The sequence below is a fragment of the Pteropus medius genome, unplaced genomic scaffold (assembly GCF_902729225.1).
Source record: "Pteropus medius unplaced genomic scaffold, Ma_sr-lr_union100, whole genome shotgun sequence".
Taxonomy (NCBI): domain Eukaryota; kingdom Metazoa; phylum Chordata; class Mammalia; order Chiroptera; family Pteropodidae; genus Pteropus; species Pteropus medius.
The window spans coordinates 628104-643746 of record NW_024340849.1 but is presented as its reverse complement, the minus strand read 5'-3'; the positions used below and the strand labels follow the sequence as shown (position 1 = coordinate 643746).

Sequence of the window (15643 nt, the reverse complement as noted above, 5' to 3'; positions counted from 1 at the left end):
GTGTTGCGTTGCTGTCTCTTCAAAGACACCCCACCTCTTATTACACAGGGTTTAAAGTGCAAGAAAGTCTATCCGATCTGAGAAGAACGGTCAGTTGTATTTCCTGACGAGCTTACAATTCTCGTTTGCTGTTATTTTTAATTAGAAATCTTTATCTTGTGTATATTTTGGTTATCTTTTTACTTTTTCAGGCCTTTCGAATTTCTCTAATGTATCAACCAATGCAACAATTATCACTAATTAGTCAATATATTTTCTGTTCTCACAGTAGGAATTAAGTTCAGAAGTTTCTCATGAAGGTAGTTTTACACACAATAAATTTATCGTCCACATGCGAAATTATCATATTATTGCAATAGTTGCTGTCCTTGGTAACATGTTCCCACAGTCACACTGAGATTCTGTCTTTAAATCAGTTTGTGGGTAGTGCACTAACTCGTCACTCGTCCAATTTGGAAAAGTTTTTTTAAAAAAGAAGCGATTTATACCACGTCACTGAAAATGGCTCAAAGTCTGTTGAACCCGAATCGTCACGGTGCCAGGCAGGCCCGTGGAACTCCAGAGAGCAGCAGCAGCGTGAGTCTGCAGTGTGTCTGTCTGTGTCTCCCTCCTTCTGAAGGGCTTAGAAACATCAGAGGACACTGGTCGAGCAGCGTTCTTACCCTGGGGGCTCTGTGCAGCGTCACGCGGCCTCCCGCCCCGAGCTGCTCTGTGACACGTAGCAACAGACCACCTTCCTCTGTGGCCTTCCTGCCAGCCCCAGCCCTGCGGTAGGCACCCAGGGGAACTCGCCTTGACATGTCCATTTTCTTGCTCTTTACAACATCTTTTACATCAACGGTCCCCAACCTTTCTGGCACCAGGGACCGGTTTTTATAATAAAGCCCTAAACATTCTGAAAGTAACGTTGAGAAGCGGCCTCCTCCTGTCGCGTCCTTGCTTGTCCCGCCTGGATGCAGAGCCAGGCCGCGCCAGCGCCCTGGCCACCACGCAGGGTGGCAGCCAGGCGGAGACGTGGAGCACTTCTACACAGGCCTGCAAGCGAACGGGCCCCGGAAGTCCTGGCTTTTCTTCTAGAAAACAGTGATGGGCGCGTGTAATCAGGGCCACAGTCCTGTGTCCGCTGTTTAAGGATAGCCAGTCCTCTTGGACTCCTTAAACTAAGATTTCACAATGTAAAGTTTTCATGGAAAGTGCCCTCAGCATAATAAGTACAAGTAATTTATCTGATGAAAGAATATCGACAGCAAGTACAGAATAATTGGTGTGGTGACAAGTCGCACCCATCCTTCCCAGGAAGAAGGGCATACTGCTGTGCGCAGAGCAGATGGGGCCACGGCCAAGAACAAGCACTGGTGTCTAATACGCAGCTCCCTATACCTGACGAAGTTGCTGTGGATAACTGCTGCTTCCCCCCTCCTGCATACGCAGCCTGGGGTGCGAGAGGAGGCAGACATGAATGAGTGGGACCTATCAACGCCGAGGTAGGGACGTCGGATGCAGCCCCGCTCATCCCCGCTGAAGGCAGAGGTGTGATTTCGAGGACTGGCAACGGCAGTCCTTGTGGGCCTGAGGTGCATCGCCCCTGAGACTGAGCTGGGAAGGGCGAGGTGAGCAGCTCCCCTACACCGCACCCCACACACTGAGGTGTTGCAGGAGACGCAGGAGACCTGCCTGCTGGCTTTCCACACGGTAATGGCTAGGAAACGCAGGAGATCTTGGGGTTCCGAGGGGGACATAAGCGGTCTGTATACTGTGGACTCAGTAGCATATAGTGGACAGGGAGGGCTGTCTGTTCCCACAGCGCTTTGTCCACAGAGCCAAGCAGTGGTCGTCCCTCCACGGGACTCCAGGAGCTCATCGCCGATGACCAAGTCCAGGCGGCGAACAGGAAATGGCGGAGAGTGGAGAGGGCCACCGACCAGCCCCGGAGACGCTGCCGGGCAGGGAAGCCTTGTGGGACAGGGTGCTGGGCCAGGCTGTGCGTTGAAACCAGTGGCCGGACGCCCGGCAGAAAGGGTTTGTCAGACGTGGGCGCAGCTCTAACGGCTCCCACTGTCTCGTCCGGCGCGCAGTGTCCCTGCCGGGCTGGCTGTGGCAAGGCAGCAGCCCTCAGCACGGAGTTGGGAGATGGGGCCATTGGGACCAGAAGGAGTTCCAGGAGGCGTCTCAGGAGCCCGCTTCGGGCACAGGAGGCAGCACAGGTCAGGATGGCATGGGGGTCGTGGCTATGGCAGGGCGTGTGGGCCAGGGCCACATGGGCGGGGAGGAGGGGCGGGCTCCAGCAGGGGGTGGTCGTGCGGGCTGGGGGGCGGGCCCACAGTGGGGAGCGGCCAGGCACCTGCCTGGCAGGCTCGGCCTGGTGGGTATCCACAGCAAATCTCTTCATTTACTCTCCGTGGCCATCAATTTCACAAATGGGACACTGAAACTTGGGATGGTGACCAACTAGTTGGCCAGGGTGAGAAAGCCCCGACATCTATGGTACATTACAAAGCAGTAATTGAAGGAATGGCTTGAGGACACTTTGAATCCTTTAAATACATTGATCTAAATGCACTTCAGCCTAATCTAAGCAACAGAAAACTCTAAGTTCTCGGGCTTTCTCGGGCATGACTGAAGTTGCATGTGTCACATAAATGCCATGTGTACCCACACCCACTCACTACCTGCATGTACCATGTACGCATGCTCGCATGCAAATTTTTGTGGTTGACTTAAATTTTTTTTCAGAAAATGAGAAAGTAGAATAAATTTCTACCCAAAATTTTGTTTTTTAAATTATGAACTTGCTAGAATTGATGTGAGCATTGTGTGGTCAGTTGAAATAAAAACCTCATTCTATTGCAGTTACATTTTTCTCCTTTATTAAAAATCTGGAGGGTATTTAATCGTTCCCCTTTTAAATATACTTCTATTCAAAGAGTAAAACGATGTTGGAAATCCTGTTATTTTGTTCCACACTGAGATATTCTGAGTTTCTGTCTGTGGACGAGAGGGATAGGAATAACGATAATTTTTAACATGTTCACATCTTCCATCCCCATTTGCTGTGATGGAGCATGCGTCTCTCTCCAGGGAGACTTTCATGGGAGCAGAGCTAAGAAAGCATCAATGAGAAATGATGAATGCTGCAACTGGCCTTTAAGGTGCATTTAGAGATTTCCTTTTACAAGATTCATCTTTTATGGTAGTTTTTTTAACCGCACATTACAACAACAATCTGCAAACTCTTCTGCTCATTGACCCCCTAAAAGAATTTTGGAAAGTATGTATCCCTTCACACATTTTATTCTGACAGCTAAAAGTTTTCATTAGAAATGTAAATAGATACAAACGATGCATTTTGGGGGGCATAGTATTTACATTTAAAAACAGAACTGTGACATCACTCTTTCAAATGTATCCAAAGGCATTTAAGTTCCACAATGATTTGATACTTGCTGCCATCCATTTTTAAAATACATAAAGTTCTTTAATGTTTGAAGATTGGTCTTTTGCCAAAGTATTATTTTTGAAGAGGCAGAAAAATTCTCATGCAGATAATGAACAAGTGCCAAAAACTGTATTCAACTCACTAAATGAGAGGAAAGATCATGAAGGAAGATGTAATGAGTAAGATATCAGGGCTGATTTGGATTGTATTTCAGGGCTTGGGGTTATACAGGCGATTTCATGGAGGAATATTAGGGTCAGATTGCGGGGTTATATACCAAACTGGTTAACATCCTAAAGAACAACCAACTATATCCTTAGGGGTTATATTTTCTTACTAGACAGAAATTATTTGGCAAAAATCTTCAAGTTAACATGTAATTTCACCAACTGGGGAACTTTTAATTGATAAACAGTGAGTTGAGCTAAGCGCAATCTGAGTTTTCGGGTGGGCTTGTGCTCTGCTACATGAGAAGCTGCACAGACCTCTTCTTTGCCTTATTTCTGGGTCTGGAAGCAGGTGATGGCGTGAGACTCCAGGGGCTTGGTTGCTTGGTCTGTCCTACCTGGCGTAGGACAAACCAAGCAACCAAACTCACCAACCACCACCCCCCTGTTGCTGACAGCCACGTGGGGCTTCAGGTACTTCTGACAGTCCTTGGTTGGTTGAAGGGGTCAAGCGAGCAGTTTGAGGACATTGTTCCATGTTAGGGGGCGGGGGGGGCGGCTAGCTGCTTCCTAGAACAAATGGGAGACATTAGGGGCTCTTTTAGAGTGAGCGTTCTCAGGACATGTGACTGAATGGCGAGCAGTGTCTTAAAACAGACCACGCCCCCTTCCAAGTTCCCGTGGCACGCTACGGAAACGCCCAGCTATGGGCGGAAGGGTGACTGGAGGGTAGCACTGATATAATCTTGGAATATAAAACCTACATAAATATATATGTATATTTATAGTTTAGAAATCCGACCACATATTTGGCCATGAAGAAAACCTCGAATTTAAAAAATCTGAGTTCAGATGGAATTTCTGAGCTATAAATTACTAACCATCTTTAACTCCATGACACCAAAGTTCAGAACTCTCTGGAGACTTGACTGTTAGAGCACTCTCTGGAGGCAATTCATGGGAATAAAGGAATCTTAGGAAATAGTGAAACACGGGAGAAGTTTGAGTACAGGAGAAAGCGGAGCGTATTTGCATGTAGACGACGGAACGAGAAAGTGGGAATGAAAACTACCAGAACTCCAAAGCACGGAGGGGCGAGGACGACGTACGAATAGTGTTGGATCTGGCTTGCTTCGCCCTGAGGTCGGGGTGAGGAAGAGGGTCCGCGCGACAGGGCAGGGCATGCGGGGCGGGGCGGGGCTCGGTCCCTGGGTGACGAGGGTCAGAGGCCGCGGGCAGGGAGGTGAGAGCTCCCTGACACGACGGTAAAAAGTGAAAGCAGTGCGTCTGTGCGGCGGCTCCGCGGGGCCGCACGGGCCACACAGCACAAAGTCGGGGACCGGGGCCCGGGCCGGCGGGGGAGAGCAAGGGCGGCTGTCCTCACCGGGCGAGCGCGAGGGCCGGCACCCGGGGGGACTTTGCGGGTTGGGGCCGCCTCCCCCAGCAGCCTGCCGCGCCCGCCCGCCCGCGATGACCGGGACCCTCGCCGTGACAGCGCGCCCGGCCCGGGCGACGGCGCGGAGCTCGGAGCGCGCTGCGTGCGTGCGGGGCGCGCCGCGGGCGCCCCCGGGGGAGCCCTCCGCAGCAGGCGCGCGCCGCCCAGCGCCGCGGCGGCTCGGGTCACGGCGGCGGCTCGGGTCACGGCGGCGGCTGGGCTCGCGCGCTCCCGTCGTCGAGCGCGCGGGGCGGGGCCACGGGCGCCTCCGCCTCCAGCGTGCGCGCGTGCCGCGCGCTGTCGTCATCGGGCCGCGACGCGCCGAGACGCCATCCTGCCGCGACGCGCGGGCCGCGGGGGAGGGCGCGCGGGCGGCGCCTCAGCCGGCGGGTCGGCGCTGAGGGCAGAGGGCGGGGAGAGGCGGTGAAGCGAGGGGCAGCGGGGTGGCGCGGCCGGCGGCGGCCGGAACATGGCGGACCAGATCCCGCTGCGCCCGGTGCGCAGCGCGGCCAACCGCAAACGCGCGGCCTACTACAGCGCGGCGGGGCGCGGGCCCGGGGCCGAGCGGCCCAGCAGGTAACGACGGCCCGCTCCGGCCGCCCAGGTGGGGCCGGCCCAGCCGGGATCCGCCTAGTGGGGGTTCTGCCCAGGTGGGGTCCGCCCAGGTGGGATCCGCTTGGTGGGGGTTCTGCCCAGGTCGAGTCCGCCCAGATGGGTGTCGGTTGAGGTTAGGGTCCCCCAGGTGGGGTCCGCCCAGGTGCGGTCCGCCCCCACAGCCCGGCGGTGGGCCGGCCGAGCGTGAGCCCTCTGGGAAAGGCTTCGGGGCGCAGGGTCAGGGCCACACGGGGAGGCGCCCCCGGCTCTGCCCGCCGTGCTCACTGGAAGAGGAGACTCTCTGTACCCGGTTCAGGGGTGCAGCTCGCACGAGCGGCGCGCGAGACGTCCAGCCAAGATGACTAGTGTCCGAAACGTGCTGTCCTGCGTGCGCGGTGGGCCGGGCGGGTGCGGCCCGCTCGCAGCTGAGAATGCGGACCTTTTGGAAAATCACTGAGTTTCATAAGTGCAAAGAGCAAGTGAAGACACCTTTTAAACATGTATTTACAAAGTATTTTTTTGAGAAGTTTTGCTTTTAGGAATTGGAAACGGAGACTCGGGCAGGTTAAATTGTTTCCCGGGACCACAGTTTAGTGGGAGAATGAAAATGTGCAGACCTTTGATTTAAAACGGAAGCCTCATTTCCTAGTTGGCTTAAGCATTTAACTTCTTTCTCACCCCAAGAGAAGAAGACTCCATTTTGTAAGTGGTAGAGTAATTAGAAACAGAAACTTATAAAAAGGAGAAGTAGTGCCTTTTGTAGTTATCGAAGTTTTCTTCCCGAGGAATCATGGGAGCAATGAAAATGCACAGCGGGGAAAGGCGGGTTTTCCGTGCAGTGGCTTCGGGACCGGGGCGTTAGGAGGTTCGGGTCTGCGGCTGTCGACAGGCGTGAACCCCGCGCGAGTCCCGGTCCGCTCACGAGCCGTTTGGTCTTGGGTGGCTTGTTGAAACCGAGCCCTAATTTCTTCGGCTGTTAATAGGGGCTAATACTATTTCTTCCGGGGTCGTCGAGGGTTCCAGAAGCCCGTCCGTGTTTAGTGTTCGACGAGATGGGTTCCGCAGAAGTTCGGTTTCTCCTGCCGGCCTGTTGCTGCCTGGACGAGGACTTGCACTAGCGGTGACCAAGCGGCTGGTTTTAGGGGACCATGGTCTGGAGATGTGCTACCTGTTGCACTGTAGGTTTCGTCAGCAGTTTGCATCTGTCACTTTCTGCATTTATTTAAGGCTCTGTCTGGTGGGCACACATTTAGGATGCTCTGAAGTTCCTCCTTGTTTCTGGTAATTTTCTTGGCTTGAGGGCTGTTAGATACGAACGTAGCCACTCCTGCTGCTTGTGTGGGCCTTCAGTCTATGTGGTTGGATTCTGTTGTTGAATGAAGTGATTATTTTATGGAGTAGCGTTTTCCATCATGAAGTAGCGTTTATGGAGTAGCGTTTATGGAGTAGCGTTTTCCATCATTTCCATCCCTCATCTCTGTTTTGATTGCGCTGTTTAAGCCACTTACATTTAAGGTAACTATTGATACCTTAGGGCTTAAGTGCACCGTTTTATTATGTTTTCTGGGTTTTTATTATTTTTTTAATTCTCGTTCCTCTGGTTCTCATTTTGCCTTCCTTTGGGTTACTTGAACTTTTTTTGATATCGCTAGTATTTTTGAGTTTAGAGTCTTTGTGTAGTTTTTGTAGTATTCGCTCTGGGTGTTGCAGTATGCACGTGACTTACCATGGTGCGTTGGTATCGGTGTTTTATCAGGTGGACTGAAGGTTGGAACCCTCACTTCCATTTCATTGCGTTTACTCACCTTCTTCCCTCACTCTTTAAAATCATTTCTGAGCATCAGATGATGTTATACTTTGGTTAAATCGTTGAACGTAATTTGTAAAACGCATGATGATAAGGATGGTCTCTTGTATGTACCCACGTTTTTGCTGTTATTCTTCTTTCCTTTCTATTGTCCTGGGATTCTCTTTTTTCGTTTCTTTTATCTTAGAATGTCTTTATTCCCTCTCATTCCAGAAGGATAGTTTTATTGAATGTCGAATTCCTGATTGACAGTTCTTTTCTTAGCTCTTGAAAACACTTTTTTCACTTTCTTCCAGCCTTCTTGGTTTTTGAATAGAAGTCCGCTGTCATTGCATTGGTGTTCTATAGGTAACATGTCATCTCTCTCTGGCTGCTTTCAAGTTTTGTCTTTGTCTTTAGTTTTCAGATTGAATTATGATTTATTTTGGTGGGGATTTCTTCAGGTTTATGTTGTTTGGTGTTCTTTAACCTTCTTGAATCTGTTGGTTTTGGTTTAACCCAATTTAGGGAGTTTTTAGCTGTTATTTCTCCAAGCATTCTTTCCTTTCTACTCTCTCCTCTCCTTCCAGGACAAAAGTTGCATCTTCGTTAGTGTCTCATAATTCCCTTAGACTTGTTTTTTTTTTTTTGGTCTCATTTCTTTGTGTTGTTCAGATTGTGTAAATTCTGTTGACTTGTTCTTAAGTTCCTCAATTCTGTCCTCTGTCGTCTTCACTCAACTTTGATTTCATCCAGTGATGTTCTATTTTTACTATCGTAGTTTTCAGTTTTATAACTTCTATTTGTTGCAAGAGAATTTGTAATTGATTGGTGAAGCATTTTTGTTTTCTGCTTAAAATATTTGTAACACAATTCCAGTATCTGAATTAATTTTAATTTTGGTGTCAGTTGATTGTCTTTTCTGATTCACATTGTGAATTTTCTCTTTCTTGGTATGACCGATGGTTTTTGATTGTATTCTGGACATTCTGTCAAATATGTTAGGAAAATGTGGGTCCTATTTATATATCTTTTCTAGCGGGATTCCTTTGTGGTCACGTAACATCTTTTATGTGATTTCACTTGTTTTAATTTCATGCAGTTTGTTTTGTGACTGAGGGTGTTGTCTATATAGGTAAGAATTCCAAGGCCCCTGAAAAGAAAGTGTATTGTGCTGTTGTTGGATCTGAAATGTTGATCAGATCCTGTTAGCTAATGGTGCTGAGTTCCATCTTGCTGGTTTATTATCTAGTGGTTCTATCAGTTGTTGAGAGTGGGTTGTTGAAACATCTAATTGTAACTGTGGATTTGTCTACTTCTCCTTTTGTCAATTTTTGCATCACATGTTTTTCGGGTCTGTTTTTTGATGTGTACATGTTTGGGATTGCTTTGTGTTCTTGATGGACTGACACTTTTATCATTATTTCCTTGTCTGTCTAGTAAATTTTTTGCTCTGAAGTTTACTTTTTCTGACTTTATTCTAATCACTCCTGCTTTCTTTTGATTGTTTGCCTGGCATATAATTTTCCATCCTTTCACTTTTAATCTACTTATATTTGAAGTGAGTTTCTCATAGTTGGCATATGGTTGGTTTATATTTTTTATTCACTTTGCTAATCTCTGTCTTATGATTGATGTATGTAGAACATTTACGTTTAGTGTAATGATTAAGTTAAGGCTTATGCCTGCCATTTTACTTTTTGTTTTCTGTGTTTTTTATTTCTTTTTTCCCCTGCCTTCTTGTGGCTTGCTTGAACATTTTTTTAAATTCCATTTTGATTTGTCTGTGGTGGTTTTCAGTATATTTCTTTGCATAGGTATTATTTAATGATATGTCTAGGTATTATACATACATAACTCATCACAATATAGTGGTGTCAATATTTCATCTGTTTGAGCACAGAGTAGAATCCTTACCTTTTTACATCCTTTAATTTTCTCTATAGGTAATGTAATTTCTCATAAAATCATATACATATTTTACATACATAAAAGTACATAAATATTTTCCTTACAGTTAGAACCAAATGTCAGACAATATTATAATTTTTGCTTTATCTTTTAAACATAATTTATAAAAAGAAAAGGAAAGCCTGTTGTGCTGACATGTAGTTTTGCTATTTCTGTCCTTATTTCTAGATGTCCCAGAATTCCGTATTTTATTATTTCTGTTCTAACAATTTCTGAACTATTCTATTTAAGTTAGATCTGCTGGAAACAAATTTTCTTTATTTTTCCTGCATCCGAAGATGTCTCATTTTCCCTTCGTTGCTGAAGGGTAATTTCAGCAGATACACACCTTCGGGTTGACAGTTTATTTCAGCACTTGAAAAAGCTTATGTCATTTTCTGGCTTCAGTGCTTGCTGATGAGCAATCTGGTGTCGTTTGAATGTTTCTTCCTCCGTAAGTAAGATGTCATTTCTTACTACTTTCGAGCTTTCTTCTTTGTCTTTAGTTTTCAGTAGTTTGATTATTACGGGTCTTGACATGCTTTCTTTGAGTTCATTCCGTTGGGGTTTACTTAGCGTGTTGCATCTACGGCGATGTGCTGGATAGCAGTGTTTCAGTCAGTGGCAGACCATGTAGAGGGCGATGGCTCCACGTGACCATAATGGAGCTAAAAAATCCCTGGTGCTTAGTGATGTCTTAGCCATCTCAACATTGAAGTTCAGTGGCTGCACAGATATGTGCCACTGTGTCACAGCTGCCTGCAGTACCCAGTACAGTAACATGCTGTACAAATGTGTAGCCCAGGAGCCGTAGGAGAACAGGATTTGTCACCCAAAAACATATTTCTTAGTCATGAGGATGATTTTAGGCTGGTTAATTTTAAGAAACAGCAGACATGGGTGAAGCTCTGAAAACCAGTAGCTAGCCTTGGTAAAGGACACTTATTGTCATGTGTAAGGGTGTCTTCTGCTGCTTTAGGAAGAGGGCCGCGATCCTGTCTTTAGAAACTCTTGTCTGTGAGGAAGACAGGACTCAAGTCTCCTTTAGAATAAGTTTACATTTGTCATGTGCTCTCCTTGGGAACCTCCCGTAGCTGACTTCCCTCACCCCAGCATCTTCCATCTTCAGCCGAAGGTGGTAGTTAAGGGCCTGGCTTTAGCCATTTCTGGTGAGTTACTCAGCTTTCTTGGGGAGACATTTATACAGGAGGGATATGTCTTATTAAACTTTTGTTTGTTTTTCTCCTGTTAATTATTATCTTTTATTACAGCAGGTCTCAGCCAAGAACCCAGAGGGGTAGAGGGAAAATGACTCTTCTCCTGCAGGGCAATAGGCTATACCATGTGTCTAGGTGTGTAGTTGGCTCTGCCATCTAGGTTCGTGTTTGTGCCTCTGTGACGTTGGCACAATTGAATAGCCTGACGATGTATTCCTCAGAACGTGCCCTGTCATTAAGTGGCGTGCGACTGCATAAATTGATATCTTTTGTCAAATTCGAAGCCATTTGTTTGAAAACCTTTTGAGCCCCACACTCTTTCATCTCTTATACTCTCGTGACACCTTGTGAGATCTTTAGTCCCATTTGATCCTGAGTTTCGGCTCATTTGTTTTAAGTCCATTTTCTGTTCAGATTGGGCAATTTCTGTTGTTCCATCTTCAAGTTCATTAAATTTTCCTCTGTCTCCTCCATTCTGCTGGTGAGCCTACCTATTAAATTTTTTAATGTTACTATGTTTTTTTAGTTTCAGAATTTCTGGTTGATTCTTCTTCATATTAGCTGTTTCTTTGTTGAGACTTTCTATTTCTTTTCATTTGCTTCAAGCATGTTCATAATTGCTCATCGAAATGTTTCCATGGCGGATGTTTTAAAATCCTTGTTGGATAATTTTAACATGCATCATTTTGATGATGTCACTTGTTTATTCTTTTTTCTCGATCGAGTTGAGATTTTCCTGGTTTTTGATATAATGAGTGATTTTTGATTGTGTCCTGGACAGTTTGGGTGTTATGCCATGAGGCGCTGGACCTTATTTCAGTCTTCTGTTTTATTGGGCCTCCTCTGACACCACTTTGGGGGGGATGTGGGTGACGCCACCTTGTGACTGCCAGATGGGTGACAGGCTAGGTTTCCTACACAGCTCCTCTGACACCTGAGAGGTGCTCCGTTACTGCTGGGTGGAGGTGGGGTCAGAGGATCCCCATTGGGCTCTGCTGACACCATCGTGTCTAGGAAGGGGAGGAGTGTCTGCTTAGTGGACCCTGTGACTTTGGACATGGTGTAGCGGGGCTATTACCTCTGGGTGGTGGTCAGGCTTCCTGTTTCTCTTGTGGCCTCTTCTGATGGTGGTCGGGTGGCCAGACCTGCCTCTTCTGTGGATTGGGAGGAGGTCTGAGACCCCTGTGAGCCCCACAGTGTTACAGGGGTGAAGTCCCTGCCCCATGCCCCACCTGGGCCTTCCCTGACAGCGTCAGGGCGGTGGGGGCGTCACCCTACAGCTGGGCGCGTTGGCATCTAGGATGCCCCCATGTCTGCTGCCCTGTGTGGGGCCGCGCTCAGTCGTGTCATGTTGGGGGACAGGTAGTTGCCACCTGAAAGTCTCCTTCCTGTTGGGCTGCCCCTCCTGGGCCTCGGCAGGAGGGGCCAGGCTGTTCTTGGGTTGTGCCCGTGGCTTCTCTGCGCACTGACTCTAGCACGCAGTGCGGGGTACGTAGGCAGAAGCAGACACGGAGCCTCTCTGTGGGGTCACTGCTGGAGCCAGAGGTCCCCCCTGGCCACCCCCCTTCTCTCCATCTTTCCACAGGTCACTTCCAGGGTGATCGTTGTGTTTAGTGGGGGACGGGGCGTCTGCTGGGTCTTGGTCTGAAGCTGGAAGGAAGGAGCGATTTGCCTTTGTTCTTTTCTCTTCCCTCTTTTTGTTTTAAAGTCTCGTTCATTCCTTCGTCCACCCATTCACAGCTTTTCCGATGCAGTTCACGTACCGTGCGAGGCTCCCATTCGGAGTGTAAAGGTCGTGGTTTTAGCGTCTGCACAGAGACCACACGGCATCTCTGGGAAGGGGGCCCTGTGCCCACCGCCCACCCTCCTCTCCCTGCCCCCGCCCCTCTCTAGTTTTCTTTTATTGTGGTAAAATGCACATAACAAAACCAACCATTTTTAAGTGTACTTTTGAGTTACTGTATAATAATTCACAAATTTCATACTTTGAAACTGTGAATAAGCTTTATAAAAAATTATTTTTTCTAGTTTTCCTATTTGAGGAAAAACATTTCTATTATGCTAAATATTAGAATACAATTAAAAAGTAAAAACTAGAAGTGAGGATAGTCTTATATTTTCAAAAACAAGTTTATATCGCGAGGCCTTTTTCTCTGTATTGGCAGTTGAAAGCTCAGCGGTTGTTAGAAAAGCAGCGTGGATATGGGCTTCGCTGTGTGAATTTTGAGAGCCTCTTTCCTGGACCACGTGAACATCATTTGTGCTCATTACATACAAGGATTTGCAGTATATTTTCAAGGCTCTCGGGTTTTTCTTGAAGTGAAATGATTTTGTTTCATTATGATCGTACCAGTTTAGGACACAATGTATTTAAAATATAATGTTGGTAAATTGTTCCAACTGACCTAAAAATTTTTATCATTGGGTTTTTATTTTATGAAGATTTCCAGGGGAAGAATTAGATGTGTTTTGAATATGGTTTAATGTTAAAAAAAATAAATATTATACTGTTTTCTATGTTATAAAGGATGACGATTTTCCTGTTTTGTTTTTTTAAAATATGTTATTAGGTAAATGAAATGCTGTGAATCACAAATAGTTTTTAATAGTTCCCTAGGAATGCAATTACTTGTTAAGGTCATTTTCTGTACAGCCACGCAAGGCATCAGTTTCTCTTCTTGCATGATGAATATGTGAGTAAAAGTTAAGTATTTCTTAATTTGATGTTTTTTATTTGTCTTTTAAATGGTGCTTGTGTCATTCAAATTATCTTCCAAGTTTAATAGAAGGAGAGTGACACTGGACGGTATTTCGTTTATCAATGTCTGTTAGTACTTTTTTCTTGCTTCCTTGCAGTGTGGCTTTTGGCCCTGCCTAGAGGTATTTGCAGTCTTACAATAGTTAAACTTTAGTGTTTAAAGAGACTCATGCTGGGAACAGATGGCTGTTGTCTGATTATCTCTAACGTATTTCTTGCTAGAGGCAAGACAAATTTTTTTAATGCTAGTTTTCTTATTCAGTGTCTATATGCAATTTTCTTTAAATCTGAAAAATTTTTCTAACTGTGATAACTATCTAAAAATATTTTATTAGTTGTAAAGATGAAACTTCTTCTTTGCTGTGATGGCTTATAGTTGTAAAGCCTTTCTAGACTACACACCAATTCTTAAGGCAGCGTTTATCAAAGCGCCCGGGCCCAGGACTTCTTGGACTCAGGGACGTTCTTAAGGTCTGTAGAGTTACCTTTCAAGGGGACCTGTAGTCCCTTCAGGTTGCCGGCGTTGGGCGGGCCTGCGGGAATAGAGCTGTCTCGCCCATGTTTCCGCAGCTGACTGTCTGAGCGCGGGATGGAGTTGCTGATCGGGAATACGACAGTGTTAGGCAACTGTCCTATGCTACCTGGCCTACTTACCTTTGAATTTCTGGATTGGCCTTGACATAGCATTAGCTATTTCACCGCTAACTCGAGTTTAAAGGTTTGTCTCAACTTACGTATAGCGTTTCTGTAATTTATTATGTCAAGAAATTGGTTTCTAGGTTTCTTACAGGACATCTTAGAAAAGGAGTGAGTGGCTCTGAGGTTACTGCGTGCACAGTTCCCGCTCGGGGGCCCTTGGCCCAGGCGCTGCCCTCGCCTCAGCCTCGGGTCCCCGCGTGTTCTTCACCGGCCACTTCCGCCGCTGCTGCCGCGCGGACGCGAGTCCCAGGGTCTGTGGCCCTTCGTGTGCTTTTGCTGTTGTTAAGGACTCGTCAGTGGCCGTTCGCCTCGGAAGCCGTATGTGATGAAGCAAACGCACGCATTTTGTTATAGCACTTTCGTGCTTTATTAACATGCAGGCCAAGGGGGAAGTGTTCATCTTTCCTGAAGAAGGTGTAAGCATTAGACATATTTTAAATGTTTTACTCTCTTTAATATCAGTTAACGTCTCAGAAATGTTCCCCATCAAAATGGAATCAATAAGGCTGTTAGATGCTTAAGATAAAACTGTGAGTTTAAGCCAGTTATTATATTGATCTACTTCTACTTGGATACATGTAAATTATGCACCTTCTAGAACTTGAGCGTTTTGTTGAAAATTCCTAATTTTCTTTAAACCTTTGGCAGCCGTTAAGATAGCTGTCTTCATTTCTCATATGGCAGTACTCTTGGGTTTGGTATCATCCGTTCTGTCGTCTTTGTTCACATTGTTTTTACTCGTTTTAAAAATATGTTTCCAGAATTATACTTAATTGCTGGAAACGTTGATTTTTCTTGAGTGACAAACCAATTAAGTGTGTATGACACCAGGCAACAAAGACACTTAAGATTTTCTGCTTAGCCTGTCTCTGAAAAAATCCATTATTCATCATCTTATTGTTTTTAAATACTGAGGTAAAATCTTCAGTACAATAGGAAAATTGCTTTGGAAATGGAATAAATTGCTTGCCAGTTCAAAGGCTGCATTTCTCAAGTCGAGGTTACTAAACATGAGGTTGCTTATGTTCATTATCTTTCAGACTCATTGTACTGCTTTTCCACCTTCAAAGTTGATAAGATTGTGACTTTTGCTAAAATGTAACAGTCCCTGAAAGAATTTAATGAAAAAGACTAAAAATCTCATTTTGCATACTGTATTATATTTAAGTGGTATTTTGAATTTTAATTGCATTTTGTATAAATATTCAGTTTCTAGTTGACTGTTTTTAAAAAGAAGTGGTGTTGTACAGAGAATAAAAAAAGGAATTAAGAGGAGACATTAATTCTGCTTTATGTCTGTTCACAGATCATATAATTTTTTGCCTAAGTCATCTAAAATGGTTTGTCGCTTGCTGTAGGGCAGTCGTGTGATGGTGTGGACAGATTGGAGTTGTTTGTAGAGATCACATGGAGAGGCTACGCTGAGTAGCATTTTGTTTGGTGGAGTGAGGTGTTAAAAAAGAGGTGTGGAATAAGCCCCTGCTGCTTCTAACGTACTTATCATCACCAAAAGGTCTTGTCTTACTACCTCATTATTTTGGTGACAATATGGTACTTAGTCATGTGTTTAACCACATCTGACCGTTGCTATTGAAGTTTTC

At 45.8% G+C, this 15643-nt stretch overlaps 1 protein-coding gene across 6 annotated transcripts in view; it reads left to right on the top strand.

The window, feature by feature from the left end:
• The first annotated feature begins 4487 nt into the window (after positions 1-4487).
• ATP9B (ATPase phospholipid transporting 9B) overlaps positions 4488-15643 on the top strand; it is a 157254-nt gene continuing 146098 nt past the window's right edge. For 2 of the 6 annotated variants that reach the window (XM_039839342.1, XM_039839368.1), the window contains exon 1: positions 5448-5614. In XM_039839342.1, the coding sequence (XP_039695276.1) occupies positions 5508-5614 (107 nt within the window). In that variant the 5' untranslated portion in view covers positions 5448-5507. Of the gene's footprint in view, positions 4753-4853; positions 4935-5447; positions 5615-15643 lie in introns of those variants that run through there. The other 4 variants (XM_039839336.1, XM_039839378.1, XM_039839358.1 and 1 more) reach the window with 3 other exon arrangements.